The sequence below is a fragment of the Pristis pectinata genome, chromosome 1 (assembly GCF_009764475.1).
Source record: "Pristis pectinata isolate sPriPec2 chromosome 1, sPriPec2.1.pri, whole genome shotgun sequence".
In the NCBI taxonomy this organism is placed as follows: domain Eukaryota; kingdom Metazoa; phylum Chordata; class Chondrichthyes; order Rhinopristiformes; family Pristidae; genus Pristis; species Pristis pectinata.
This window is the reverse complement of record NC_067405.1, coordinates 98,093,976-98,120,705: the sequence shown is the minus strand read 5'-3', so window position 1 is coordinate 98,120,705 and position 26,730 is coordinate 98,093,976. Positions and strand designations below refer to the sequence as shown.

The 26,730-nt window shown below is 40.2% G+C and overlaps 2 protein-coding genes across 4 annotated transcripts in view; one reads left to right on the top strand and one right to left on the bottom strand.

The window, feature by feature from the left end:
* Positions 1-219: 219 nt before the first annotated feature.
* Positions 220-26,606, top strand: atp6v1d (ATPase H+ transporting V1 subunit D). Its single transcript, XM_052030627.1, has 9 exons — positions 220-368; positions 3,322-3,439; positions 3,676-3,755; positions 4,163-4,230; positions 10,406-10,450; positions 22,858-22,961; positions 23,227-23,293; positions 25,921-25,999; positions 26,154-26,606. The coding sequence occupies exons 1-9, from the start codon at positions 328-330 to the stop codon at positions 26,290-26,292; spliced, it is 741 nt and encodes a 246-aa protein (XP_051886587.1). The 5' UTR covers positions 220-327; the 3' UTR covers positions 26,293-26,606.
* pals1a (protein associated with LIN7 1, MAGUK p55 family member a) overlaps positions 23,302-26,730 on the bottom strand; it is a 93,918-nt gene continuing 90,489 nt past the window's right edge. For 2 of the 3 annotated variants that reach the window (XM_052030595.1, XM_052030615.1), the window contains one exon: positions 23,302-24,851. The gene's annotated coding sequence lies outside the window, so the exon portion shown is untranslated. The remainder of the gene's footprint in view (positions 24,852-26,730) is intronic. The other variant, XM_052030605.1, reaches the window with a different exon arrangement.

Sequence of the window (26,730 nt, the reverse complement as noted above, 5' to 3'; positions counted from 1 at the left end):
GCGTAAACGCACGGAAAGTGGTGCGAAAATCGGGACCGGGCAGCCGACATCGAGCGGACACTGTTCATTTTCGTAAAAATCCTCCATCGAAGGTGCTTGGGGTGTGGGGGGGGGGGGGGAATCGGTCGCTTCCGACCGTCACGTGATTTGCGAGCAGCTGACCGCCGAGGTGCGAACGCAGCCGGAGCTAACATTTGGCTCAGAATAAGAGGGGCTCGACTGCAGTGTCGTTGTATCGTTGCATGCTGAAGGTCAGCGCAGTTTCCTCAGAAACCGGTGGATTTTCTTTCGTTCGCTTGTAGCTGGATTGCTGCCAGAGAGCAAAAGATGTCGGGGAAGGAAAGGATCGAAGTCTTTCCATCGCGAATGTGAGTAATTTTTTTTTATCGCCCGTTCATTTGGATTAATTTTCCCATTCAAAACTGAGGGGGAAAAAAACGAGTTCCTGAAATTCGTACTGCTGTGTGTAAAACTAGCATCGGTATTTTCATTTTCTGTCGCGGTTATCGGCTTGTACTGAAGAAGCCGCAATGTAAAGGCCTATTTCTCGCTGAATCATTTGCCTATTTCCAAATAAAGGAACTATCGGGGACCACAAACTATGAAAGTTTCAGGAGCCACTGGTAGTGGGAAGTTCTTGGAATCGATTGCTGTGCCTGTGCCCAGTTTAAACGACTCTGTAATGTTGCAATTCGATATTGCGATTGGGTTATCGTATTGCACTTTTTGAAGAGGAGGATATTTAACTAAGATTGTTTGTGTATGTAAATACAAGAACTAGTTGCAGTTTTAGCAAAAACAATTGTCATGCTTTGCAGTTGGTCATAATGCAATGCTCTGACTATTCACACTGAACAAAACATTGAATCTTGTGTTTGGATTATTTCAAAGTTTCCTGTAATTAATACCATTGGGAGTTAAAGGCAAGAACAATGCAGATAAGTTTATAGCACAGAAATGAGATAGTCTTACTGGTCAATGCACTGCATAAGCCTTTTTCCATTCAATTGCTTCATCAACCCTCCAGTGAAGGTGTTAATGGTGAACTTGTAAACTCCACATGGACAGTAACTAAGTTCTTGAGACTGCATGTTTTAGTTTCCTCCCAGAGATGTGCAGGCTCGTATGTTAATTGGCCACTAAAATCTGCCCTGGTCTATAGGTGAGAGGGAGAATCTGGGTGAGTTGATGGGAATTTGGGGAAAATAGGTTGCACAGAAGGTTAGTGTGGGAATAGGACCATTTTGTGAGCAGCATAGACTTAATGAGCAGAATCCCCTCCTTCCATATGGAGGGGAATAGTATTAGATATTAGTTGAGTTGTACACAATGACATGGAACAATAAAATGGACACTTATTGTCTCTTTACTGGATCAAATTTTTGTGATCAATCTTTGAGCATCTGCACCAAACAGCAATGGTTCAAGAATCAGGCTATAATGCTGTCTTCTCAGAATAAGTAGGGATGGGTGATGTGACTGTCAGTATTGTCATTTCCCATGAACAAATGAAAAACTATCTAGAAACAGTGGGATTTGTGAAAGGCTTTGAAGTGTGACCTATTAATTCCCACAATGTCTGTGTTATCCCTGTGAATTCACCTGCAGTTTCTTATTCTCCCCACGATTTATTCTTCAACTAACCACCAAAACAGGTTATTACTTATTATCCTTGCCATATATAAATTAATTGTCATAAATTACACCATTTTAAAAAGTAAATAATTGGGCAGTTCCTTGAGAATATGAAAAGTACTGTATTAAAAGCTTGTGACTTTCTGGTGTCTTCTATGACCTTTTCATAATTAAAGACTTTTTTTTGAAGTAAATATTTTCATATAAACAGTGTGCAGATTAGGAACTGGTCTGAAGGGGTTATAGTACCTGATTGTATCAGAGAACCAAATCAACCTTCATAGCTGAATATACACAATCTCTGCATATTTAATTTAGTGCATCTGGTTGCTCAACTCTAGTATTTATACATACATGAACTCGGTACATATAATTCAGACTCAACTCTGGTCTGGAGTTTGACCATAAAACATAGTAGAATTAGGCCATTCGATCCATCAACTCTGCTCAGCCATTTAAGTCAGGTGGCAGGTTTCCTCTGCTGAAGTACATTAGTGAACCAGATGGATTTTTACAACAGTCTGGTAGCCTTGTGGCCATTACAACTAATGACATATTTAATTCCAGATTATTAATAGAGAATAACTAATTTCTCAATTCCTTTGAGTATTGAACTTCATCTTGATTCAATAAACCTCTGGCCACTCTCAGTGAATAGTAGCAGAGTTCTTTGCACCTTGTTATGTTTGCTGTTTGGAGTCGTACAGCATAAAAACAGGCCTTTCAGCTTGTCAAACCCGTGCCGACCATCACGTCCTATCTATACTAATTCTATTCAAATGCTTGCCAAATGCTGCTTAAATGTTGAGAGTACCTGCCTCCGCCACCTTCTTGGGCAGTGTGTTCCAGGTTGCAACCACACTCGAGATGGGGGATAAGAAGTGTTCTTCAGATCCCTTTTAAACTTTTACTCTTGACCTTTAACCTACACCCTCTAGTCTTTTGCACCTCAGCCATGTGGAAAAGTTTCTCATCATCTACCCTATGCCTCGTACTTCTGTATATGTCTATCAAGTACTTCTTCAGCCTCCTCTGTTCAGGGAAAACAAACTCTGCCTATCCAATTGCTTCCCTAACTGAAATATTCCATCCCAGGCTAATTCTGGTGAATTTCCTCTGCACCTTCTCCAGTGCAATCCTGCTTCCTTAGTGTGGGGCCCAGAACTGCACATGGTATTCCAGCTGTGCCTTAACCAATATTTTATAAAGTTGATCCAGATCTCTTTGCTCTTATACTCAATGCCCCAGCTAATGAAAGCAAGAATCCCATATGCCTTCATCACCAGCCTATCTACTTGTCTGCCGCTTTCAGAGATCTTTAGACTTGGACACCGAGATCCCTTTCTTTATTAATACTCCCTAGGGCCCTACCATTCATGGGATATGTTCTACCTTTATTAGACCTTCCAAAATGCCACCTGCCATTGCCCTGCCCAGCTTTCTGGCTGATCAGTATCATTCTGTACCCTCCTCACTATCAAAAACACCATCAATTTTAAATTAAGTGTGATTTCAGCACTTGGCACCTGCTCTGGTTGAAAATGGGAAATGTGATTCATCTTGTGGAATATAAAAAAAAAATGAGTGTGTTGAAAAGAACCTGTAATGTAAATTTTGTGTGTATTCTAATGAAATTATAATAGGAATATTGCACTTATCCATTATTTCCTTTTCCTGTTGCTACAGGGCAAAAACTATAATGAAGGCCCGGTTGAATGGTGCTCAGACTGGTCGTAATTTACTGAAGAAAAAGTCTGATGCTCTTACACTCCGCTTCAGACAAATCTTGAAAAAGATCATAGAGGTGAAATTTATGTATGAAAGATCACCATTACAAGCTTGAATGAATATTCCCATTTATTGCTATTGTGGTTTACATTGAAATTTTAATATAATACAAATTTTGATTAATAAGTGGCTGGAATTAATCAGTTAGGTTCAAACAGGTCATCTTCATGTAGGTATAAATAAGCAACATTTCTGTATATCTAAAAATGAGTTCTATATTTAAAAACAAAATTGATTTTTCTTTTCTTCCAGACCAAGACATTGATGGGTGAAGTCATGAGGGAAGCAGCTTTTTCCTTAGCTGAAGCTAAATTTACTGCTGGAGATTTCAGGTAAGACTATAATGAAAAAGTATTTTGCCAGATGACCGGTTTAATACTCAACATGCAAAATTTTGTGCATCTAATTTTTGGCATTGTTGTTGTTTGCTAACCATGAATTGATGAGTTGTGTAGTATTGGTTTACTGTACAAGAGAAATTGTACATTGAATCGAAGCCTCTTTATATTGTATTAACATTTATGTTGAATAAATATGATTCAGATTCTATATGTAGTATCCTTGCATAACTTCTTTTCACGCCCATTAAAGATACTATTCAATTGGCGTCATCCTTAGTATTTGATCTTTATTGCTAAAATTGTGAATTCATGTAATTTGAATTGTAATTATATGGAGGACAGTGTATGATCCAAGTTGGCTAATATCGTAGTTAATTTCTTGGTTCTGTTGTATGCAGTACTACTGTGATCCAGAATGTGAACAAGGCTCAGGTCAAGGTCAGAGCTAAAAAAGATAATGTAGCAGGTATGTTTTTATTGACACTATCATATCTTGGTTCTCTTGTAAAATGTGGCATTTTATACTTGCAATATCAGATTTACACCCAAATCAGTGAAAGGCTTTAACTTGATGAAACTTAGTTGTTTATGTAAACCTCTGCCAATTTAAAAGAAGCACCCACAATATTCTACAGACTTAGATGAAAAATGTAAGTGTCATATCAGCAATTTTCCTGCAATGTCTCTGTTTTTCCTCATGAGTACTCTGTAGAAGAGCCTCTTCCCTCATTCTCCTCTTATCTGAATCACTGATTTTTTAATGTGATAGAATGAATTCTGACGTTGTCCAAATAATATACAAGCTTTAAAAGTGGGGTAGTTTAATTTGTTTCCATTTTTCATTGAATGAAATATAAACAGATTACAGTTTATTGAAGGGAAGAGTTCTCATTCTGGTGCTTTAGTCTTACAATTATTATGATTCCAAACTTGCCCAGTATAAAGTTTGAAAGAATGGGAAAACTGTAGTGCAGAATTAAATCTTTGTTAATTTTCATTTTGTACTGTAGATTTGTCAAATTGATTCAACTTTACTGATTTGCTGACATATTACCAATCTGAAATATTGAATTAGCATATGGATTTTGCATTCTAATGGTGTCAGATCTGATGCATCTTAATTTGATTATGACAAGGGTCTGTCTGAAGGCTGCTCACAATACCTGACATTTTGTATGGAGCGTACCATGCCACCTTGATCTATGCTAGTAACTTGGGTTACTTTATAGCTGCTAAGCACAATTTTGTAGAGAAAAAAATTTTTTGTCCACACTTTTTAACAAGGAGGTTTGTTTTCCTCTTGATGTTGGTGACAGTGGCAGGGCTTATTTATTGTCCATTCATGGTTACTTTGATAGTAGTAATGAAGTACAGCATTTTTGTTTGAAGAATTTAAAAATGCAGTGTTCCCATAATGTTTGGTGGGGATTGCCAGGATTCGCCTAAAAAAAAATGTAAAAAGTGTAAATGGTAATTATTTTTGCTCCTTTCACCATCTGAGGGAAAGGTGGTGGTAGTGGGAACTCCAAATAGGCTTTGTGAATTATTGCAGTGGGTCCTGCTGATAGTAAATTGTTTGTTTTTTTTCCCCGAGGGGGGCCTCTTAGTGCAGGGCTGAAAATATTGGATGAGTACTTGTCAATCTTGTGTACTCAGTATTAAGAAACCAAGATTAATGGTGCAATTTTCTCATTGTTTTGCTATACTTGGAAATTCTGGAATTACTTCAACTTTTGTTTTATTTTAAGTCTATAGTTGCCATTGGTTAGTTTATAATTGTGCACAACAATGGTCTCCATTTTGTAAATGGATACAGATACGTAAAAGAAAGTGGTCTTTGAAGACAAACAAAATCATAGTGGCATGGTGTGGTGCGCGGCAGTTAGTCACTGCTTCACAGCTCCAGAGACCTGGGTTTGATCCTGATTCCTGGAGCCGTGATTTGTCCCTGTGACTACGTGGGTCTCCTCTGGATGTTTCCATCTTCATCCTAAAGACAGCTGGTAGGCTAATTGGCTACTGTAAATTCACCTTTAGGTAGGTGACAAAGCAATTAAAGAGAGGGGAATTGATGGTCCTGTGAGAAGAATAAGTTAAGGCTATTGGGAAATAAGATGAAATAGAAAGGGACCAAAGGGATTTCTCTACTTGGAGCTGATACAGACTTAATAATCTGAATGGCCTTTATGTTGTAATAAGTGTGAAGGTGTGTTATTTGACAGGTTGTACAGTAAAACTCTAATATGGCAGACTGTGGTTTTTGATGCTGGACTGGTGGATTTTTTGGATGTTAATTTTTTAGATGTTATACAGTATAATAAATTTTCTTGTGATGATGCAGGTAGTTGGGTGACCAGAAAAGCTAGATGGGGTAGACAGAGTGCAGGATTCCCCTGTGGCCATTTCCCTCAAACAAGTATACTGTTTTGATACCATTGGGGGTGGGGGGGGAACGGATGACAGTTCAGGAAAAAGCAGCAGCCAGGTCTGTGGCACCAGGACTGGCTCTGAGGCTGAGCAGGGAAGGGTGAAGGCAGAAGGGACTATATCGGTAGGACACCTGATAGTTGGGGGTGGGGGGACCCAGACAGGAGATTCTGTGGCTGCATGGTATGTTTCCTCCCTAGTGCCAGGGTTGAGAATGTCTGAGCGGTTGCAGAACATCCTCAAGGGCACATTGGCACAAATGACATGGGTGGAAAAAGGATGAGGTCCTGGGGAATGAGTATCAGGAGTTTGGAAAAGGGTGAAAAAACTGGACCGAGGGTAGTAATCACTGGATTACTTCCTGTGTCATGTGCAAGTAAGAATAGGAGGGTGTGACGGGTGTGACAGATGAGTGCGTGGCTGAAGAGTTGGGCAGGGATTCAGATATTTGGACCATTGGGATCTCTTCTGGGTCAGATGACCTGTACAGGAGGGGCAGATTGCACTGAACTGGAGGGGTACCAATATCCTGATGGACAGATTTGCTGCTAGGGAGGGTTTTCCACTAGATTGGCAGGGGGATGGGATCCAAAGCAGAAGTGAAGCAAATGTGAGGCTGGAAGTTGAGACAATTCATGACGGTAAGGTCATTGGACAAGATAGGCAGCAGAATGGCAGGGAGAGAGGGAAAGACTGTTGGATTAAATTTCAGTGCAAGAGGCCTGAAAGGTGAGAAGGATGACCTCAGGGCATGGATAGCTACAGTGGACTGGGATATTACAGCCATTACAGAATCATAGCTCAGGGAGGGACAGGGCTGGCAGCTAAATATTCCAGGATACAGCTGCTATAGGTGGGATAGAGGTAGAGGAAAGAGGAGGGGGAGTTTCATTTCTAATGAAGGGGAACGTCACAGCAGTAGTCCAAGATGAAATTACTGAGGGATTGTCCAGTGAGGCTTTATGGGTGGAGCTGAGAAATAAGGGGATGATCACCTTGTTGGGATTGTACTATAGGTTCTCTAATAGTCAAAGGGAATCAGAGGAACAAATATGCAGGGAGGTTGCAAGAATAATAGGATTATCATAGTAGGGGATTTTAATTTTCCTAATATAGATTGGAGTTGCCATAGTGCTAAGGGCTTAGATGGGTGAATTTCTTAAATGTGTTGAGGAAGTTTCCTCGGATAATATACTGAAGGCCCCTATTCGGGAGAAGGCAAAGCTTGACCTACTCTTGGGAATGGGGTTGGACAAGTGACTGAGGTGTCAGTGGGGAAGCATCTTGGGACCAGTAATTCCCATTAGTTATGGAAAGAGACAGACCTGGTCCACAAGTTAAAGTTCTAAATTGGCGCAAGGCAAATTTTAACAGTAGAAGACAGGAACTTCTAAAAGTTGATTTGAGTACTTTGAAGGCAAAGAGATGTCTGGTAAGTGGGAGGCTTTTGAAAGTGAGATATTGAGAGTTCAAGATCTGCATATTCCTGTTAGAGTGAAGGGCAAGGTTGGCAGGAGTGGGGAACCATGGATGAAGAGGGATATTGAGGCTCTGGTCAGGAAAAAGGAGACATGGGTCAGATACAGACAGTTGGGATCAAATGAATCCCTGGACGAGTATGGGGATGCAGCAGTATACTCAAGAAGGAAATCAGGAGGGCAAAAGGGGAGCATGAGATAGCCTTGGCAAAGAAGATTAAGGAGAATCCACTGAGATTTTAAGTATGTTAAGGAAAATAGGGCCCCTCAGAGATCAAAGTGGACATCTTTGTGTGGAGCAGTTGGAGATGGGTGAGGTCCTCTGTTGTTACAGTGGTGAAGGACATGAAGACTTTGGACCTTGAGATAGTTAATAGGGATGCCTTGGGGATGGTCCACATTACAGCAGGGGAGGTACTGGATGTCTTAACATGTAATGAAGATAGATAAATTCCAGGGTCTGATCAGGTATATTCAAGATCACTGGGAAGCTAGAGAAGAAATTGTGGGAGCACTGGCTGACTTAGATACATCGTTGTTAGTGACAGGGTAAGTGGCAGAAGACTAGGCGGTGGCTGATGTGTTGTTATTAAGGGCTGCAAAGAAAAACCTGGGAACTATAGACCAAAAGCCTAACATCTGTGGTAGGCAAGTTACTAGAGAGGATTCTGAGCGATAAGATTTATATACATTTGGAATTAATTAGGAGTGGTCAGCACAGCTTTGTGTTGGACATCATGACTCATGAATTTGATTGAGTTTTTTTTGAAGAAGTAACCAAGAAGGTTGATAAGGACAAGGTGGTAGATGTGATCTATATGGACTTCAGAAAGGCCTTTGATAAAGTTCCACATGGTAGGCTGCTATGGAAAGTTAGACCACATGGGATCCAGGGAGAGCTAGCTAATTGGATATACAATTGACTTGATGGCAGGAAGCAAAGGGTGATGGTAGTGGAAGATTGGTTTTTGGACTGGAGGCCATGTGATTAGTGGTGTCCCCTGGGGGTCAATTCTAGGCCTATTGTGCTATTTGTCATCTATATTAGTGATTTGAATGATAATGTTAAAGGTTTGGTTAGTACATTTGCAGATAACACTAAAATAGGTGGTGTCATTGACAGTGAAGATGGTTATCAGGATTTAGAGGGATCTTGATCAACTGGGTAAGTGGGCTGAGAAATGGCAAGTGGAGTTTAATTTAGATAAATGCGAGGTGTAGGACTGAGGGTAGGACTTTCAGAGTGAATGGTAGAGTCCTAGGGAGTGGTGTAGGACATAGGGACCTTGGAGTACAAGTACATAGTTCCCTGAAAGTGGCATCACAGGTAGGGTGGTGAAAAGGGCCTTTGGCACACTGGCCTTCAGTCAGGGCATTGTGTACGGAAGTTGGGATGTTATGTTACAGTTAGACAAGACATTGGTGAGGCTGCATTTGCAATATTGTGTTCAGTTTTGGTCGCCCTGCTATAGGAAAGATGCCATTAAGCGGGAGAGGAGACTTGAGGGACTGAGTTATGGAGTGAAGTTGTGTGGGTTGGGACTTTTTTTTCCTTTGGAGTATAGTAGGATGAAGGGTGATGTTATAGAGGTGTATAAAATCATAAGGCGCACAGTAGGGTGAATGCGCACAGTCTTTTTCCCAGGATTTGGGAACAGAACTGGAGGCATAGGTTTAAGGCGAGAGATTTAATGGTAACCTGAGGGACAACTTTTTCAACCAGAGGGTGGTCAGTATATGGAATGGGTTGTCAGAGGAGGTGATTGAGGCAGGTGCATTAACAGGTTTAGAGGGATATGGGCCAAATGTGGGCAAGTGGAACTAGCTTAGATAGGAATCTTGGTCAGCATGGACCATTTGGACTGAAGAGCCTGTTTCCATGCTGTATTGCTCTAGCCAGGTAAGCTTAAATGGAGTGTTGGAACCCAGACCCAGAAAGTCAGTGGAAAGTGCAGCAAACATCATCTCATGAGACAGATACTTAACTATTGGGATTTCTAAATAACTGGATAGCAGATTATTGGAGTTTTTAATGTAACAATCATGAACAACTCAATAAACAGATTCTTGTTTTGCTGTACAATGAGAAGGCTGATGGGTAAACCGATGCAAGTCTTTAAGATCATGATAGGAAAGAGGGAGAAAATATATTTTCACTGTGGTTTAGATCAAAACTAAGTGTCATTGATAACTTCAATTGGAAATTTTATCTGTAATTGTGGGAAGTACAGATGGCCAAGATCCACATGACAAAAATAGAAAGTCTTGTTTGGAGCATAACACCACCAATGAGCAATTATATCATACAGTTGGCTTGTGCTGTGGACATGATGTAACTAAAATTTCCAGTTTGGTGTCCTGATTCAGATTCCCTTTTCCAGGAGGGAAAAGTATATTTAAGTAATTTTAGTGGTGGACAAATAGATTTGTACTAATGTTGAATCATTTAAGTTCTTAAGCATGATAATAGTGTTATGTAGTACTTCCAATGAATCAACAGAATAGAGGATAAATATTGCAGTCTTTTTCTACACCTCCTGGCCATTGAAAGGAAATGGCATTTGAAGCCTGCTTTGACTTCTAAAACTGAGGTGGGTAAAGAAATGTACATTTTTTTTGAGCAAGATAAAGAGCAATGGGTAAATTTACGCTTTATAAAAATTGTAACTTCATGGTATGAAGGAGTATAAAATTTGTTTGCTGTTCGTACATTTAGTGAATTTATTTTCTTAATAGGTGTTGTACTGCCAGTATTTGAACATTATCAGGAAGGAGGAGACAGTGAGTAAAACATTTTTACTTTTGTCAAAATGGAAATGTTTATTGTGCTTCATAATGGTTAAATGATTCCTTGCAATTGCACTATCGCTCAAGTAGTCTTCTATAAAATTTTTGAAAGATAAGTCAGTTTTCTGGAAGTGTTCCTAAAAGGTGCAGAGACAAAACAGGTAATTTGGGACATGAATTGTGTGCATGAAGGGAGAATGTGCAAACTGTCTATATCACCATGGCACAGGGAGCCATTCATGTGTGGGGAGAAAAGAAATGTAGTAGTCATTGGGACAGCATAGTTAGGAGAATGGACACTTCTCAGCAGCAAAGACAGTCCTGAAGGCTGTGTTGTGCTAGGGTTAAGGGCACCTGTTCTGGACTGGAGAAGAACTTGGGATGGGAGGTGGTGGATCCAGTTGTTGTAATCCATGTGGGCACTAACGACATAACTAGGATGAGGAAGGAGGTTCTGCTGAAGGATTACAAGGAGCTCTGGGTAACTTGAAAAGCAGAACCACAAGGGTGGTAATCTCCACATCGTTAGCTGAGCCATGTGTAAATTGGTGAAGGGTAAATAGGATTAGAAAAGTAAATGCATGGTTCCAAGCTTTTTGTGGGAGAAATGGGTTCTGATTCATGGGACACTGGCACCAGAACTGGGGAAGGAGAGAGCTATTATTCTGGGATGGGCTCTACCTGAACGATGTTGGAACCAGTGTCCTGGTGAATCACATAATTAGGACTGTAGATAGGGCTTCAAACCAACTAGGAGGGGGAAGGGTTCCATGTCAAAGTCGTGTTTATTGTCATATGCACAAGTACATGCATGCACAGGTGCAATGAGAAACTTACTTGCAGCAGCATCACAGGCACACGGTATCATATAAGCTGCATTCACAAGAAAAATGTTAAAAAAAAAGTCCATTTTAGTGCAAAGTGATCAAAGTGGTCATAGTGTTGTAAAACTGTAGTGATCAGGGTTTTGCCATTTGGTTCAAGAACTGAATGGTTGAAGAAGTAGCTGTTCTTGAACCTGGTGGTGTGGGACTTCAGGCTTCTGTGTCTCCTGACCGATGGTAGCTGTGGAAAGATGGCATAGCCCAGACGGTGGGGATGTTTAATGATAGATGTTGCCGCCTTGATGCAGCACTTCCTGTAGATACTACCAATGGTATCATCAACAGAACAGGTGGTGTTTGAAATCAGGAGGAGGAAACTGATTGTGATAGGCCGGGGACAGAATATGCAAGTGAAAATGCAAAACAGAAAATCCAAGATTGTTTAAAAAAACTAAAATTAAATTTATTAAAAATTGCAAACAAAAAATCAAAACTGGTTGTGTTAATTAAGGAGGGTACCAGAACAGTGCTGAACTGTGATTATAAAGGCAGTGGATAGTGACGTGGAATTGGTTTGGGTTGAAATCATGAATAGCATGGAAGGGAAGACATGGGTGGGTGTAGTCCATAGACCCCCCCCCCCCCTCCCAAATGTGACCCTCAATAGGTCAAAACATTAATGGGCAAACATCAAGAGCACGTTTGAAGGGAACTGCAATTATCATGGAAGAGTTTAGTCTACATAATGATTGAGAAAACCAAACTGGTAAGGGCAAAGTAGAAGAATAATTTGTGGAGTGCGCCAGGGATTGCTTTTTAGAGCAGTACATTACAGAGCATAACTAGGAATGGGGTATTCTAGATTTAGTCTTCTGTAATGAGGAAGAATGAATAACTATAAGATCACTTAAAGATCCCTTCGGGTGGTGATCATGAATGAAAGAATTCCAAATACATAAGGATGAATACAATAGGTCCAATAACCAGACTCTTCAATTTAAAATAAGGGCAATTATAATGATATGAGGGAGGCTTTGTCAAAAGTGGACTTGATAGATAAACTGAGACATGGGTCAGTAGACGGGGAGTGGCAAATATTTAAACTGCTGGTCTGTAATGCTCAGCAAGAGTTTATCCCTGTCAAAACAAGGGATTCCATGAGAAAAGCACAATCCATGGTTGACAAGGGAGGTAGAGGATAATGTTGAATTGAAAAGTAGTTTATACCAAGTGTCAAGGGCTTGTGATAGATCAGAGGACTGGGAAGATTTTAGGATCCAGCAGCAGGAGACTAAAGAGCTTAAGGAGGGAGAAAAATGAATTTTATGATAAAACTTGTACACAATCTACAAACAGCAAGTTTTTATATTTTATATATAATATACACACACATACATAAATACACACACACACATCGGAAGAAGGCAGTTAGGGTAATCTAGGGCCTCTAGAGAACAAGGCAAGTGAATTAATAACTGCAAACAAAGAAAGGGCAGATATCTTGAATAAACTTTTTGCATCAATCTTCACCATGGAACACATTGCTTATATTCCTAAGATATATGGCTGATTTCAAATAACATGGTAGAAAGTGGTGAAATCCTAATCAGAAGAGATGAGGTATTGGAGAAGCATTGGGGGGGGGGGGGGGGGGGGTCAGTAAAGATGGACAAGTTACCAGGACCAATGGCCTGCACCCAAGCATTTTAAACAAAGTGGCTGCAGAGATAGTGGACCCATTAGTTGAAATTTTTTCAGAACTCATTATACTCTGGGAGGCTACCAGGGGATTGGAAAACAGCTAATTTGACACCCTTGTTCAAAAAAAGGAGAAAAGCAGAAGGCAGGAAACTACACTGACTGCTGCTATTGGCAAGATTCTAGAGTCCATAATAGAAAAGGAAATAGCTAATCATTTAGGAAAGCTGAATGTAATTAAAACATGGTCAACAAGACTTTGTTTGACTTTATGCAAATCATGTTTGTCAAATTGGCTCAAATTCTGTGAGGATGCAATAGGAAGAGTTGTTAGAGGAGAATTTGTAGATGTAGAGTATTTGGGTTTCTAGAAGGAATTTGACAAGGTGCCACGTAGGAAACTGGTGCCTAAATGAAAACCCTCATTGTATTGGAGGACGTGTTAGAATGGACTGAAAGCTGGCTGTTTCACAGAAAACAGTTAGAATAAATGGGTCCTTTTCAGACTGGAAGGTATCTAGTGGAGTACTGCAGGGATCAGTCTTGTCCTACATTTGTTCATCATATGCATTAATGACCCAGAGAAAGGAGCGGTATGTAAGGTTTTCAAATTTGCCGATATGAAAATAGCTGAAAGGGTAATGTTGTGATAAGGATACTGAGATTTTGCAATGGAATATAGATAAGATTGAGTGGTGGGCAAAAGACTGGAAAATGAATTTATTGCAGTGAGTAGAGTTCATGCACTTTGGTAAGAGAAATCGAAAGGCAAATTATTAACTAAATGGAAAGACTGCAAAAATAAGTTCATAGAATTTATACAGCAGGGAAATAGGCCTTTCGGCCCAACTGATCCATGCTAACCAAGATGCCCCATCCAAACTAGTCCCATTTGCCAGCATTTCTAAACCTTTTCGATCTATGTATCTGATCAATTGTCTTTTAAAATTTGTTACTGTACCTGCTCAAACACTTCCTTTGGCAGCTCATTCCACATACATACCACCCTTTGTGTAAAAATAAACAAAAGAAGTGTCTCAAGCTTCTATTAAATCTTTCCCTTCTTAAGCCTGTGCCCTCTAGTTCTTGGGAAGAAGTCTGAGTGCATTCACCCTATCTATGCCCCTCATGATTTTGTACACCTCTAAAAGTTCACCTCTGTCTTCTATACTCCAAGGAAGTTGGGAGATTACAGGTAGCTGTAAGAATATTAGGGTAGTGTTAGTGGGAGTTTTTAAACTTCCCTAATATTGACTGGGTCACCCATAGTACAATGGACTTGGGGTGGAATTTGTTAAATGTGTCCAAGAAAGCTTCCTTAATATTTTGAAGGCACAACACTGGACCTTCTCTTGGGGAATGAGGTAGAGCAAGTGGGGGAGTACTTTGGGACCCAGTGACCATAATTCTATTAATTTTAAAACAGATATGGAGAAAATAGAACTGGTCCACAAGTTAAGGTCTTAAATTGGGGCAGGGCCAATTTTGGAGGCAATTAGGCAGGAACTTGCAGAGGTTGATTGGGTGAGACTGTTTGCAGGTAAAAGGATGTCTGGTGAGTGGAAGGCTTTTAAAAGTGTGATACTGAGTTCAGGGACAGTTTGGTTCTGTTAGGGTGAAGAGCAAGGCTGGCAAGTTTAGGGAACCTTAGTGGCTGAGAGATATTGAGGCTCTGGTCAGTAAAAAGAAGGCACACATCAGATTTAGGCAGTCAGGATCAAGCAAATTCCTCAACGAGTATAAGTGTAGGAATCCACTTAAGGAAATATGGAGGGCAAAAAGAAGGCATGGGTGGATTTGGCAGGCAAGGTTAAGGAAAATCCCAAGAGATTCTACAGGCTAAAGAGTGGCTAGAATAGGTCCCCTTAAAGACCAGCATGGCTGTCTGTGTGTGGAGCCACAGGAAATGGGTGAGATTTTTAATGAATATTTGTCATCAGTTTTTTACTGTAGAGAAAGATCATGGAAGCTAACGAATTAAGGCAAATGAGTTCTGAAGTCTTGGACCATAGAATTTTACCAAAGAGGAGGTATTGGCAGTCTTAAAGCATATTGAGGGTGATAAATCCCCAGGGCCTGAGCAAGTGCATTCTTGGACCTTGTGGGAAGCTGGGGAAGAAATTGTGGAGGCCCTTGCAGAGATATTTGCATCATCTTTAGCCACAAGCAAAGTTCTGGAAGACTGGAGGGTGGCTAATGTTGTCCGTTATTTAAGAAGGGCAGCAAAGACATGCCAAGGAACTACAGGCCAGCAAACAGTGGTGTGCACGTTCCTGGAGGGAAATCTGAGGGACATGAACTACTAGCATTTGGATAAACAGGGACTGATTATGGATAGTTAGCATGGCTTTGTGCATGGGAAATTATGTCTGACAAATTTGTTAGAGTTTTTTTTTTTGAAGGGTTACCAGGAGTACCAAGGGCAGGGCGATGGATGTTGTATATGGACCTTAGCAATGCCTTTGCCAAGGTCTTGCATGGAAGGCTGGTCTGGAAGGTTAGATTGCATGGGATCCAGAGAGATCTAGCTAAGTGGATACATGATTGGCTTGATGGTAGGAAGCAGAGAGTGATGGTGGAAGGTTGTTTTACAGACTGGAGGCCTGTGACTAATGGTGTGGCACAGGGATTAGTGCTGGGCTCATGGTTGTTCTCATTTCGTATAAACTACTTGAATGAGAATGTACAAAGTATGGTAAGTAAGTTTGCAGATGATCCTAAAATTGGTGTTATCATAGACACTGAAGAAAGTTATCAAAAGTTACAGGGGGGAATATTGATCAGCTATGTAAGTGGGCCAAGGATGGCAAATGACATTCAAATCGGGTAAGTACAAGGTGTTGCATTTTGGGAAGTCAAACCAGGGTAGGTCCTTCACAGTGAATGGTAGGGTCCTGGGGACAGTTGTAGAACAGACTAAGGAGTACAAGTACACAGTTCCCTGAAAATGGCATCACAGGTAGATAGGGTGCTGAAGAAGGCATTTGGCACACTGGCCATCAGTGAGGGCATTGAGGATAGAAGTTGCATTTGTATAAGACTTTGGTGAGGCAGCACCTGGTGTATTAGACCATAAGATATAGGAGCAGTATCAGACCATTCAGCCCATCGAGTCTGCTCTGCAATTCAATCATTGGCTGATACTTTTTCAACCCCATTTTCCTGCTTTGCCTCTGTAACACTTAACTGTCTTACCAATCAAGAACCTATCAATCTCTGCCTTAAATACACCCAAGGACTTGGCTTCTACAGCCCTCTGTGGCAATGAATTCCACAGATTCACCAGCCTCTGGTGGAAGAAATTCCTCCGCATCTCAGTTTTAAAGGGATGTCCCTTTATTCTGAGGCTGCCCTCTGATCTTGGACTTCTAATGGAAACAGCCTTTCCCTGTCCACTTTATCCAGGCCTTTCAGTAACTGGTAGGTTTCAAATGAGATCTCCCTCATCCTTCTGAACTCCATAGAGTACAGGCCCAGAGACATCAAACACTCCTCATATGTTAACCCTTTCATTCATAGGATCGTTTTTATGAACTTCCTCTGGACCCTCTCCAGGACCAGCACATCTTTTCTTAGATACAGGGCCCAAAATTGCTCAATATTCCAAATGCAGTCTGACCAGCACCTTAAAACCTCAGCAGTACATCCTTACTTTTCTGTTCTAGTGCTCTCAAAATGAATGTTAACATTGCATTTGCCTTCCTTATTACCAGCTCAGTCTGCAAGTTAACCTTATGGAAATGCTAAACTTGCACTCGCAAGTCCCTTTGCACCTCTGATTTCTCAATTCTCTTCCCATTCAGAAAATAGTCTACAACTTCATTCTTCCTACCAAAGTGCATAACACCACACTTCCCTACACTGTATTCCATCTGCCACTTTTACCACTATCTCAATCTGTCCAAGTCCTTCTGCAGATTCCCTGACTCTGCGACACTACCTGTTCCTCCATCTATCTTGTTATCGTCTGCAAACTTGGCCACAATACCATCAGTTTCTTCATCCAGATCATTAATGTGTAAAGTGAAAAGTTGCAGTCCCAATACTGACCCCTGCAGAACTCCACTAGTCACCGGCAGCATCCTGATAAGGACCCCTTATCCCCACTGTTACTTCTGCCAGTCAGCCAATCTTGTATCCATGCTAGTGCCTTGCCTTTAAGGCCATGGGCTCTTATCTTGTTTAGCAGGCTCACGTGCGGCACTTTGTCAAAGGCCTTTTGAAAATCCAAGTAAATAACATCTACTGACTCTCCTTCGTCTGACCTGCTTGTTATCTCCTCAAAGAATTCTGACAGATTTGTCAGGCAAACTCCCATTAATGAAACCATGCTGGCTTTACCCTATATTATGTATTGCCAAGTACTCAAATTTAATCTTTTTATGATGGACTCTTAAAATCTAATCAACCACTGAGGTCAGGCTAACCTGCCTATAATTTCTTGTCTTTTGCCTCCCTCCCTTCTTAAACAGCAGTGTCAACATTTGCAATTTTCCAGTCCTCTGGGGTCCTCACTGACCCAAGTGATTAATGAAAGATGACGACTAATACCTTGACGATCTCTTCAGCTACCTCTTTGAGAACTCTGGGTGTAGTCGATCTGGTCCAGATGATTTGTCCACCTTCGGGCCTTTCGGCTTCCTCCTTAGTAATGGCCACTAGTCACCTCTGCCCTGACTCTGGAATTTCTGGCATGTTACTTGTGTCTTCCATTGTGAAGACTGATGCCTGACCCTGCATCTCTCTTTAATTGGTTGTGATATGTTTTTGTATATATCTAAACACTTTGTTATTATCTAATTAATGTTTCTTAAATTATAATTATAGGAGTATTAAACAATTTATGAAAGGGAAATTAAAGGACCTTACCCACTTCTCCCTGGGCCTCTTCTCGCTAAAGCCTCCCCACTCACACACTGGTCCACTCCAACAATGGCTGCTCTGCTGTAACCTGCCTCCCTTTTATTGGCTGCTTGGTCTCCCAATTAGCCAATAATAACTGCTGCAATGCTCTGCTCCTCCTGCCTTGGAAAACTCACCAGTCATCTTACAGTTGTGATTACCCTGTACATGGAAAGAGTGCAGAGGAGATTTATGGGACTATTGCCAGGACCTGAGTCACAGGGAGAGGTTGTGCAGGCTATGACTTTATTCCTTGGAGCATAAGGGACCTGAGGTGTATAAAATCATGAGGGGCATAAATGGGCAAATGCACAGTCTTTTTCTCAGGGAAAGGGAACCAAAAACTAGGGGGCATAGATTTGCCCTCTAGGGGCGAGATTTAATAGGAACCCGAGGGGCAACTTCTTCACGCAGAGGGTGGTGCATATATGAAACAAGCTGCTAGAGGAAGTGGTTGAGGCAGGTATAATAATAACATTTAAGACACTTGGACAGGTACATGGATAGGAAAGCTTCAGAGGTCTATTGGCCAGATGCAGGCAAATGGTACTGGCTTAATGGGCATGTTGGTCAACATAGACAAGTTGGGCTAAAGGGCAGTTTCTGTGCGGTATTACTCTATGACTCTAAATAAGCGAAACACAGAAGGTTCTAGTGCATGAATCACAAAAAGCTAATGGCAGGTCCAGCAAGTAGTGAAGAACGCAAATGGCATTATGGCTAGCATTGCAAAGAGGTTGGAGTTTAAAAATGTTTTCTTTCGATTGTACAGGGTGTTGGTGAGACCTTCACCTGGAATATGGTGTACAGTTTTAGTTCCCCTTACCTATGAGAAATGTAGTAACATGGAGGCAGTACAAAGGAGATTCACCAGGCTAATTCCTGAGATAAGAGGGTTGACCTACTAAGACAATACATAGTGTGGGCCTGTATTCCTTGGAGTTCAGAAGAATGAGGGGTGACTTTATTTAAACACAAGATCCTAAGGGAGCTTGACAAGGGTAGATGTTGTCATGTTTTCACCAGTAGAAGAGTCTCGAACAAGGGGATATTGCAACAATATAAGGGGCTTGTCATAATACTGAAGTTCATAGAAATTTCTTCTTGCAGAGGGTGGTGAACCTCTGGAATTTTCTGTCCTGGTGGTGATGGAAGCTGAATCTTTTGAAATTATTTAAAGTGGAGATGGATTAACATTTGCTAGATCCAGGAGGGGCATGGAGGAGAGGCACAGAAGAGAAGCTGAGGCCAGAATCGTATTAAATGGCAGGGCAGGTTTGAAGGGCCCGATAGCCTTCTCCTGCTCCTATTGCGTTCTAGCTGGTAGATTAGGGTGTGATCTCTGGATTATTTCTGGTGCTGTGTTCTTGTGAGTATAGGAATTGCTTGATAGGTCAGATGTATGTGTGGCTAGAGGGAGAGTGCAGGAGGGTGAACTATAGCTCGCTGGCCGGTGCAGAGAGGATGGATTACACCTGCATTGGAGTGGATCCCACAGCCTTGGGTAGTTTGCTAATCCTGTCAGGGAGGTTTTAAAGTAAATTGGCAAAAGAATAGGGTACAGTCAAATATTAGAAGGAAAACCAAGTCATTCCAGTAAGGAGAGCAGACCCAAGGCTAAATTGCATCAGTTTTAATGCAATCTTACTTGTAATGCAGATGAACTGAGTGTTGATGAGGACATGGAGTATAATATGTTGCTGTCACAGATACACAGCAGAAAGGAAGGTAGGACTGGCAACTCACTTCCAGGGTTAAAAAAAGTCTTCAAGCATGACAGTGGGGATACAAGAGGTGGTGGGATTGCAATGTTAAGACGATTACTGCAGTAATGAGGGAAGAGATCTTTGAAAGCTCTTCAAGTAAGGGGGTAGAGCTGAGAATAAAAAGGGTGATCATTTTGTTGGGAGTATCCTAAAGTCATCCTATTGGTTAAGCAGGAAATGGGTGCAGATGTGTAGACAAATCAGAGATGCAAGGCTAATAAGCTTTTAGAAATAGGGGTTTCATCTCCAATATTGATCGGAGTTTGCCTTAATGTGAAAGGGATAGAATTCTGAATGCAGCATCCAAGAAAACCTTCTGAGAGAGCATATTAGATAATTCTATTAGAGAAGAGGCAATACTGGACCTATCTTAAGGAATGCAGCTGGGCAAGTATTAGTGTCAACAGGAAAGCATTTTGGAATTTCCATATTTCTTTACAACATAGAAGCAGGCCATTTCAGCCCATCGAGTCTGTACTGGCTCACAGGAGTTAATGACTATTAATCTGCAAATCTCAAGTAGGATAAGAATGATTTGGAAAGTAAAGAACCGAATTAGGAGAAAGCTGAAGACTGGATCTGAAGTAGGTTGTTGTGGCTTGAATGAACTTCATGGAGACTAGAGCTGTAGATGCAATAGATCTTTATTCAGCACCACAAGCAAACAGAGACAACATGGTGACAGAATCTCCCTGAACTCAAAGTACGTGGAGTATACATAATCTAAGAACAAAGATAACAGTGGCTGATTGAATACAATTTCTATTGTTACAATTGCAGAGTTTACTTTAATATTTTGGGTGTATTACAAATGCTTCCATAGAATTGTATATTTACATTGGGAGCACACGTTTACAAGATTATCAAATGTCTTTGTTGAGATGAAGTAATCCACGGCAATGGTCTGAAAGCTTCCGAACACAAAAATCCAGACATTCTAAATATAGTTTTCACACAGTATTGAAGGATGATTCTTCAGGTACACAAACAACCCAAATATTGATTGACAGAACAAATATGCCAATGTGTGATGTGCTCAGTGGCAAAAGAGCCAGTCTGGAACCATAATAGTACAAAATGTCTTTGCTGAAGCTGTGTGATGTAGACCAATTAAGATAGCCCTGTTGTCTGTACATTTGGCCAAGTTATACAAAAATGCCTCATGGTCATGTTTCCAAACTATCTCTTAAGTAATCTCCAGATACAAGCTGGTGGCCTGCTCTTTACGGTGCTTTTTGTTTTTGCAGCTGTCTTTTAATGTCAGCTGAATTGCTGCTTCTAGCAGTTACATGTGAAATTGATAGAAGATTGGTCCTTGTTTATATTAATGGCTGCTACCCTATAACTCCTGTTTATAGCTGCTTCATTCTTAATGATCCCTAACACTAGGTAAGTCTACATGTGACAAGTAGGAGTCATTCAAAAAGTAAATAGAATTCAGGGCCAACATGTTCCTGAAAGGATGAAAGGCAAGGGCAGTAAGTCCAAGGAGCCCTGGATGTCAAGAGTTTAAGGGTTGATTAAAGAAAAAAATACAAATGGCAGGTATAGAAACAGAGAAAGCCTGTCAAGGTGTGAAATGTGTATAGGGGGTTCTTAAGAAATTAGTGTGCAAAACAGGGTACAAATTATTGGCAGACAAGATTAAGGAAAATTCCAAAGAAGTTTATATTAAGGGCAAGGGGATATCCAGAGAAAAAGTATGGCTCATAAAGAATCATAGGGGCAATCGGTATATGGAGCCTGAGGTGAGATTATGTATTCACAAATGAGGATGTTGTGGTAGGGGGAAGGTGAAATTCCAGAACAAGAATTAGTAGCTTAACAATAGATAAAGTCCCAGGAAGGCAAAGGAAGAGAGTGCTGGGGCCCTGAGATTTAAATCTTTGGTCTCGGGTGAAATGTTAAATGACTGGAGGGCAGCAAATTTGATACATTCCAAAAGCATAGCGGGGGGAAAAAACCAGAAAATTACAAGTTAGTGAGCCTAGTTAGTTATTGTGGGAGGGAATTTAGGAATAGGATTAATATACACTTAAAGATGGTCAGCATGGTTTAGTTAAGGGGAAAACTAAATTGATTGCTACTTTGAAAAATTCAGTGTCTATTAATGGGGGCAGTACAGTTGATATATTCCAGATGGACTTCAAATGAGGCCTTTAACAAGGTCCTATGTGGGGAAAACTGGTCCAAAAGGTTAAAGCCTATGAGATCAGAGGCAAGTTGGCGAATTGGATTGGTAGTAGAAAGCAGAGGGTGATTGGAAGTATGGAACTAGTTATGTACTGTGGGTATTGTTGCTGGGTCCATTGCTGTAATTGTAGGAGGTATGATTAGTAATTCCACAGAAAACATGTGAATTGATCAGTTGTTAAAGACAGAGCAAAAGTGGATGGAACTTAATTCCAGTGAATGACAGGTGCATTTTAGGGGGATGGGGGAATTAAAGGCATACAGAATGAATGGCAAGGCACTAGGGCATTTGAGGGCAGAGGACCAATGTGTATCCAAGAATTCCCAAAGATGGAAGCATGGGTAAATAAGGTGGTGAAGTTGATATATAGGATACTTATCTTCATTATCTGGGGCATGGAATTAAATGGAAAGTTATGCTACGCTCTGATGAGAGACTGGATGGGTTTGTTTTCATTGAAGTGGAGGAGGCTGAGAATATTTTTCACCCAGAGTGATGTTGAAATTTGGAACAAGACAAGAATTTAAATTGCTAAAGAATAATAAAGTCCTCATCACTATCCATTGAATTCTGATGAGCACCCCATGTGACAACTGTCCCCCTTCTGAACAAGCTGCTCCATCTTTAACTTAGTACATTTATTGATTAACATCTTTTGTGTTTCCTGGACTTTGATGCACCTAAGAATACTAAAGAAGTGTGTGTGTAATAGATAAATAAACAGGAGAGCCAAGTCCTTGGGGAAAAAAATGAAAATCAGAGCAAACTTGCAGAAAGGAATTAAGTGAAATTGTGATGCAGAACAAATGAGTCTAAACTGGGGGATGAAGAGGTGGGTGGAGCACAGAACATAAATTCACAGGAAAGTAGTTGCTGGGGGAAAAAAGTCAAACTTTGAGAAATTACAATGGAGCTAAAATGCTTTGTAACTAATTGTGGTTATACAGTTGGAGACGCACTAGTCCATAATTTTAGTTTTAATACTTAATTTTTGGTGATTTTTTTTCAATTCTTAAGGTTATGAGTTGACTGGCCTGGCCAGAGGTGGAGAGCAACTGGCTAAATTGAAGAGGAATTATGCTAAAGCAGTGGAACTTCTGGTTGAACTGGCATCATTGCAGGTACAAAGTTGCGAAAAACAAGACTGGGGTCTTATCTTTTTTGAAAATACGAAACATTTGTGGTACATATAAGACTACATTGGTATATTTATGGTGCACCAAAGAACATGGTGTACTTTTGCCAAAATCTTATTGATAGTTATGTACGTATCATGGAAAGATATGACTTGAGCTAGGCTCCTGAAACCAAGGTGTATGTTTTGATACAAACTATATTTTCCCCTTTGTAGCTATTAGCAGACTAAACTTGTATTCTTTATTTCAGACTTCATTTGTGACATTGGATGAAGCTATTAAAATTACAAATAGGCGTGTAAATGCAATTGAACATGGTAAGCTATGTGTTTTCGCTACTGCCTTTAAGATGCAGAGCTTTCAGAAAATTGAGCATCTCAATTTAAAATAATTCTTCAATCATAGAACCATAGAAAAACTACAGCACAGAAAACAGGCCATTCGGCCCTTCTAGTCTGATCTCTTTGTTCTTCCCAGATCTCTTTGTTCCTCCGCACTCCTCATCTTGTACATAGTTTTCCAAACCTTCCCTAGAAAATGTTAGAACATTAAACATTTTGTTGATTAGTTACATATTAGGTTGCCAATTTAAAATTTGGAAGAGTGCACACAGTTTTAATCACCATGCATGCCAATCGCAGAAAAATATCTCATTTCATTTTCAGTATCTGGATTTTTGTCTGAGGAAATAAAAGTTTACAACTCTTTTTATACCTTTTAAAAAAAATCACATGAAATTTAGTCCTGCATAGCTGCATGGAATTAAGAAAATAGGTAATTCTTGTTTCTTTTCTCTAACCTAGGAAACAAGTATTTTCTGTTTGGGCAGCCCGAGTGAGGATGACTACTTCCACTTGGTTTCCAAGTTGGTTAGTGAGGCCAATGTGGGCCTCAAACTGCAGAGTCTTCCATTGATGGGGTGGAGAGGTGGCAGTAGATAGTGACAGAGCATGGACAGCTGAGTAGTTTGAGGTGGTCTGCCACTTAGGTAAGGCCTTTTAGTGCTTCCAATTCATGGCCTTAAGGTCAAGTTGAAGCATTCAGGATTGCCTTCAGAACCTCTAGTGATCATAGGCCAGAGATTCCCTGGAGGCTTTGTGCATATTCTTGAATTGTTTCTCTAGCTGGCAAGTAAGCCCTTTGTTTTTAAAGAAAAAGTTTACTTACTTAATCACAATAGCTACATCATATAGGAGGGGCAAGATTCAATTTATTAGATCCTTGTACAGCTAGATTTATTGTATATAAATAAAATGAAATTGGCTCTTGGGTAAAAGATCTGTGGACTTCTAAGGTAACTAACTTAAGCTAATGGCAGAGACAAGTAAGCGATACAAATCCATGGGTTCTCAACCACTATTCTTGGAAAACTGTTTTCCAGCAGGACGCTGGAATTAGATATTTGGGTAATTGTATTGTAAAGTAGCCTCTAGCTGGTTGTTTGTTAAACCTATTCGGGGGGGGTGGGGGGGTTGTTGAGAGAAGAAAACTAGTCAGGCTTGCTTTGTTTTATATGTATCATTTTGCTCAGTCCCTATTAAGACTGAGCAAATGATACAGATACAAATTACCAAAGATTTAACACATTGTGCACTGATACAAAATTTACATTTGACTTTAGATTACAACTTTGGTATTTAAATGTACTTGCAGTGACTGAATGCAAAGTCACTCTTGCAATCACTTGAAAGAGCCTTTCCCCACCTTTTTAGTTGATAACCTGTCTACAGTTCCCTTGCAAACTGAGCTTCACTTTAATTCTAGATGAATTTGAATGCAAACTCAGTCCAGTGTTCACTGATGATTATATTTTTATGTACATCATACCCATGATTTACAGCATCTCCTTCCTGTTTGTTAGCACAAGTCCTTGACCTGGAAAATATAGAAATGTCATTTGTTTTAACATCAGCAGAACAAAAATATTTTGATGGGGAAAAGGCCAAGCATGTTAGCAATAGGGAGATCAAAACCAGAATATATAGAACCCATTTGTTACTTAGGAGTTCTAACTTGTAAATCTTGTGACAGCCATACCACAGTGTTTCAGAGAAGGACAGAGTTTAATTCCAACTAAGCCTGTTTGTATGAATGGCTTCTTAAGAAGTTCCTTTCAGCTCAGCCTTTTTAGTCCATGTAGTTTACCATGAGTCAAGGGAGCATTTGCTGGGGAGTTGACTATAGCCCTCGTGCAATCATTGCAAGTCATTGCCTGGAGAAAGTAGAGAGTCGGGTATGAGAACCTTGAATATTTTGTCCTTGTTCTTCCACGCTAAAAATGAATTTGGTGGGAATGTCTGGAAGGGAGGTTGATGGATTCAATAGTACTGAAATTCGTGAAATTCAGACTTCATGGGACAAGTAGTTTGGATGATAAGCTGTCCAAAACAAAAGTTAAGGCTGTCATTTGCACACCAGAATATTAATATTTATGATGAGTTATTAGAATACCAACTTTTAAATTTTCATAAGCTTTTTTCTTAGTCAACTTAAGCAGTTGTTTTTTATTCCCAAGAAGACTAAGTGAGCTCAGGATCTGGTCTCCATAAAACTTTCTTGGATTTAGATTTTCATCCATAAGATGTTCAAATGATCAGTCATCCCAACCTGTAGTAAATAATTTCTCCCGACCTTGCTCCTTGTATTGAATTTTAAACTTATGTCACCATTTTCCGCAAATAAGTTATACATATCACAAATTGGTGATTAGGCTAAGTATGGTGTGGGCTTCGGTACTATCTTCAATGTTAAGTTGGAAAATCTGAAGCCTAGAGAGAAATGGATAGCCAGAAATTTGTACAGTAACGTTTAACACAGAATTCCGCTATCAAGTCTAGAATAAGGTGAAGATGGGAAAAGATTATTCTCTGAAGGTGTCAAGAGTGATCAAATCACAATGTCAAGACACTACTCAACAACTAATCACTGTTCTATTTTACTTTAGTGATAATTCCTCGGATTGAACGCACTTTGTCTTACATAATTACTGAGTTGGATGAACGAGAAAGGGAGGAGTTCTACAGGTCAGTGGTGTGGTATCTTGTTCTGTTGCACCACCTCTTGGGTTTGTTACTATGTGACTTAAGTATCCCAGTTTGCTGTTTTATGCGTACTTAAGAAAAATCTAAGGATCAAAGCATTATTTAACAAATTAAGCAATGTTCACTTTATGTTCAGATTAAAAAAGATCCAGGAAAAGAAAAAGCAGTTGAAGGAAAAGAGAGAAAAAGAACAGGAGGGTCAAAGACTAAAACATGATAATGCACCGGCCAACCTACTTGAAGATGAAAAGGATGAGGACCTGCTCTTTGACTAACCTAATCAAGTGGCTTCAGTTGCCTACCTTTTATTGAAACAGCAAGCACTCAGCTTACAATTTAAATAGTGATGTTTATGTATGTGTTCTATTTAATAGACAGTGTTGATTTGCAAATCCAATTGTATTTGTCAGGTGAAACCTATGTTTCGCAAGTTCACAAGTTTTTACATTACATGTAAACAAGACATTTGATTCTTGCACACTTATCTGTGCAGTATGGGGATATAATTATTCACTGTTATCCTGTACAATGAGCTTATGAAATACATTCCTTGCAAACGAAGTTGATGATTAAATGGTTTGAAAAATCAGTGCTAATGGATGGATGTTTTTATTGGGTGATGCACTTTCAAGTTCTACCTGGAGCAATATGCATAAAAGTAATACAGGAACATGGCTGTAGCCCTTTGAATACTCCATGGAAATAGTTCACAA

Bases quoted from the DNA above. Each gene is read 5' to 3' on its own strand.
- atp6v1d (XM_052030627.1), top strand. From the start codon at position 328: ATGTCGGGGAAGGAAAGGATCGAAGTCTTTCCATCGCGAAT. The intron at 369-3,321 runs GTGAGTAATTTT...CTGTTGCTACAG, and splicing joins GAAGTCTTTCCATCGCGAAT to GGCAAAAACTATAATGAAGG. The intron at 26,000-26,153 runs GTCAGTGGTGTG...CTTTATGTTCAG, and splicing joins GAAAGGGAGGAGTTCTACAG to ATTAAAAAAGATCCAGGAAA.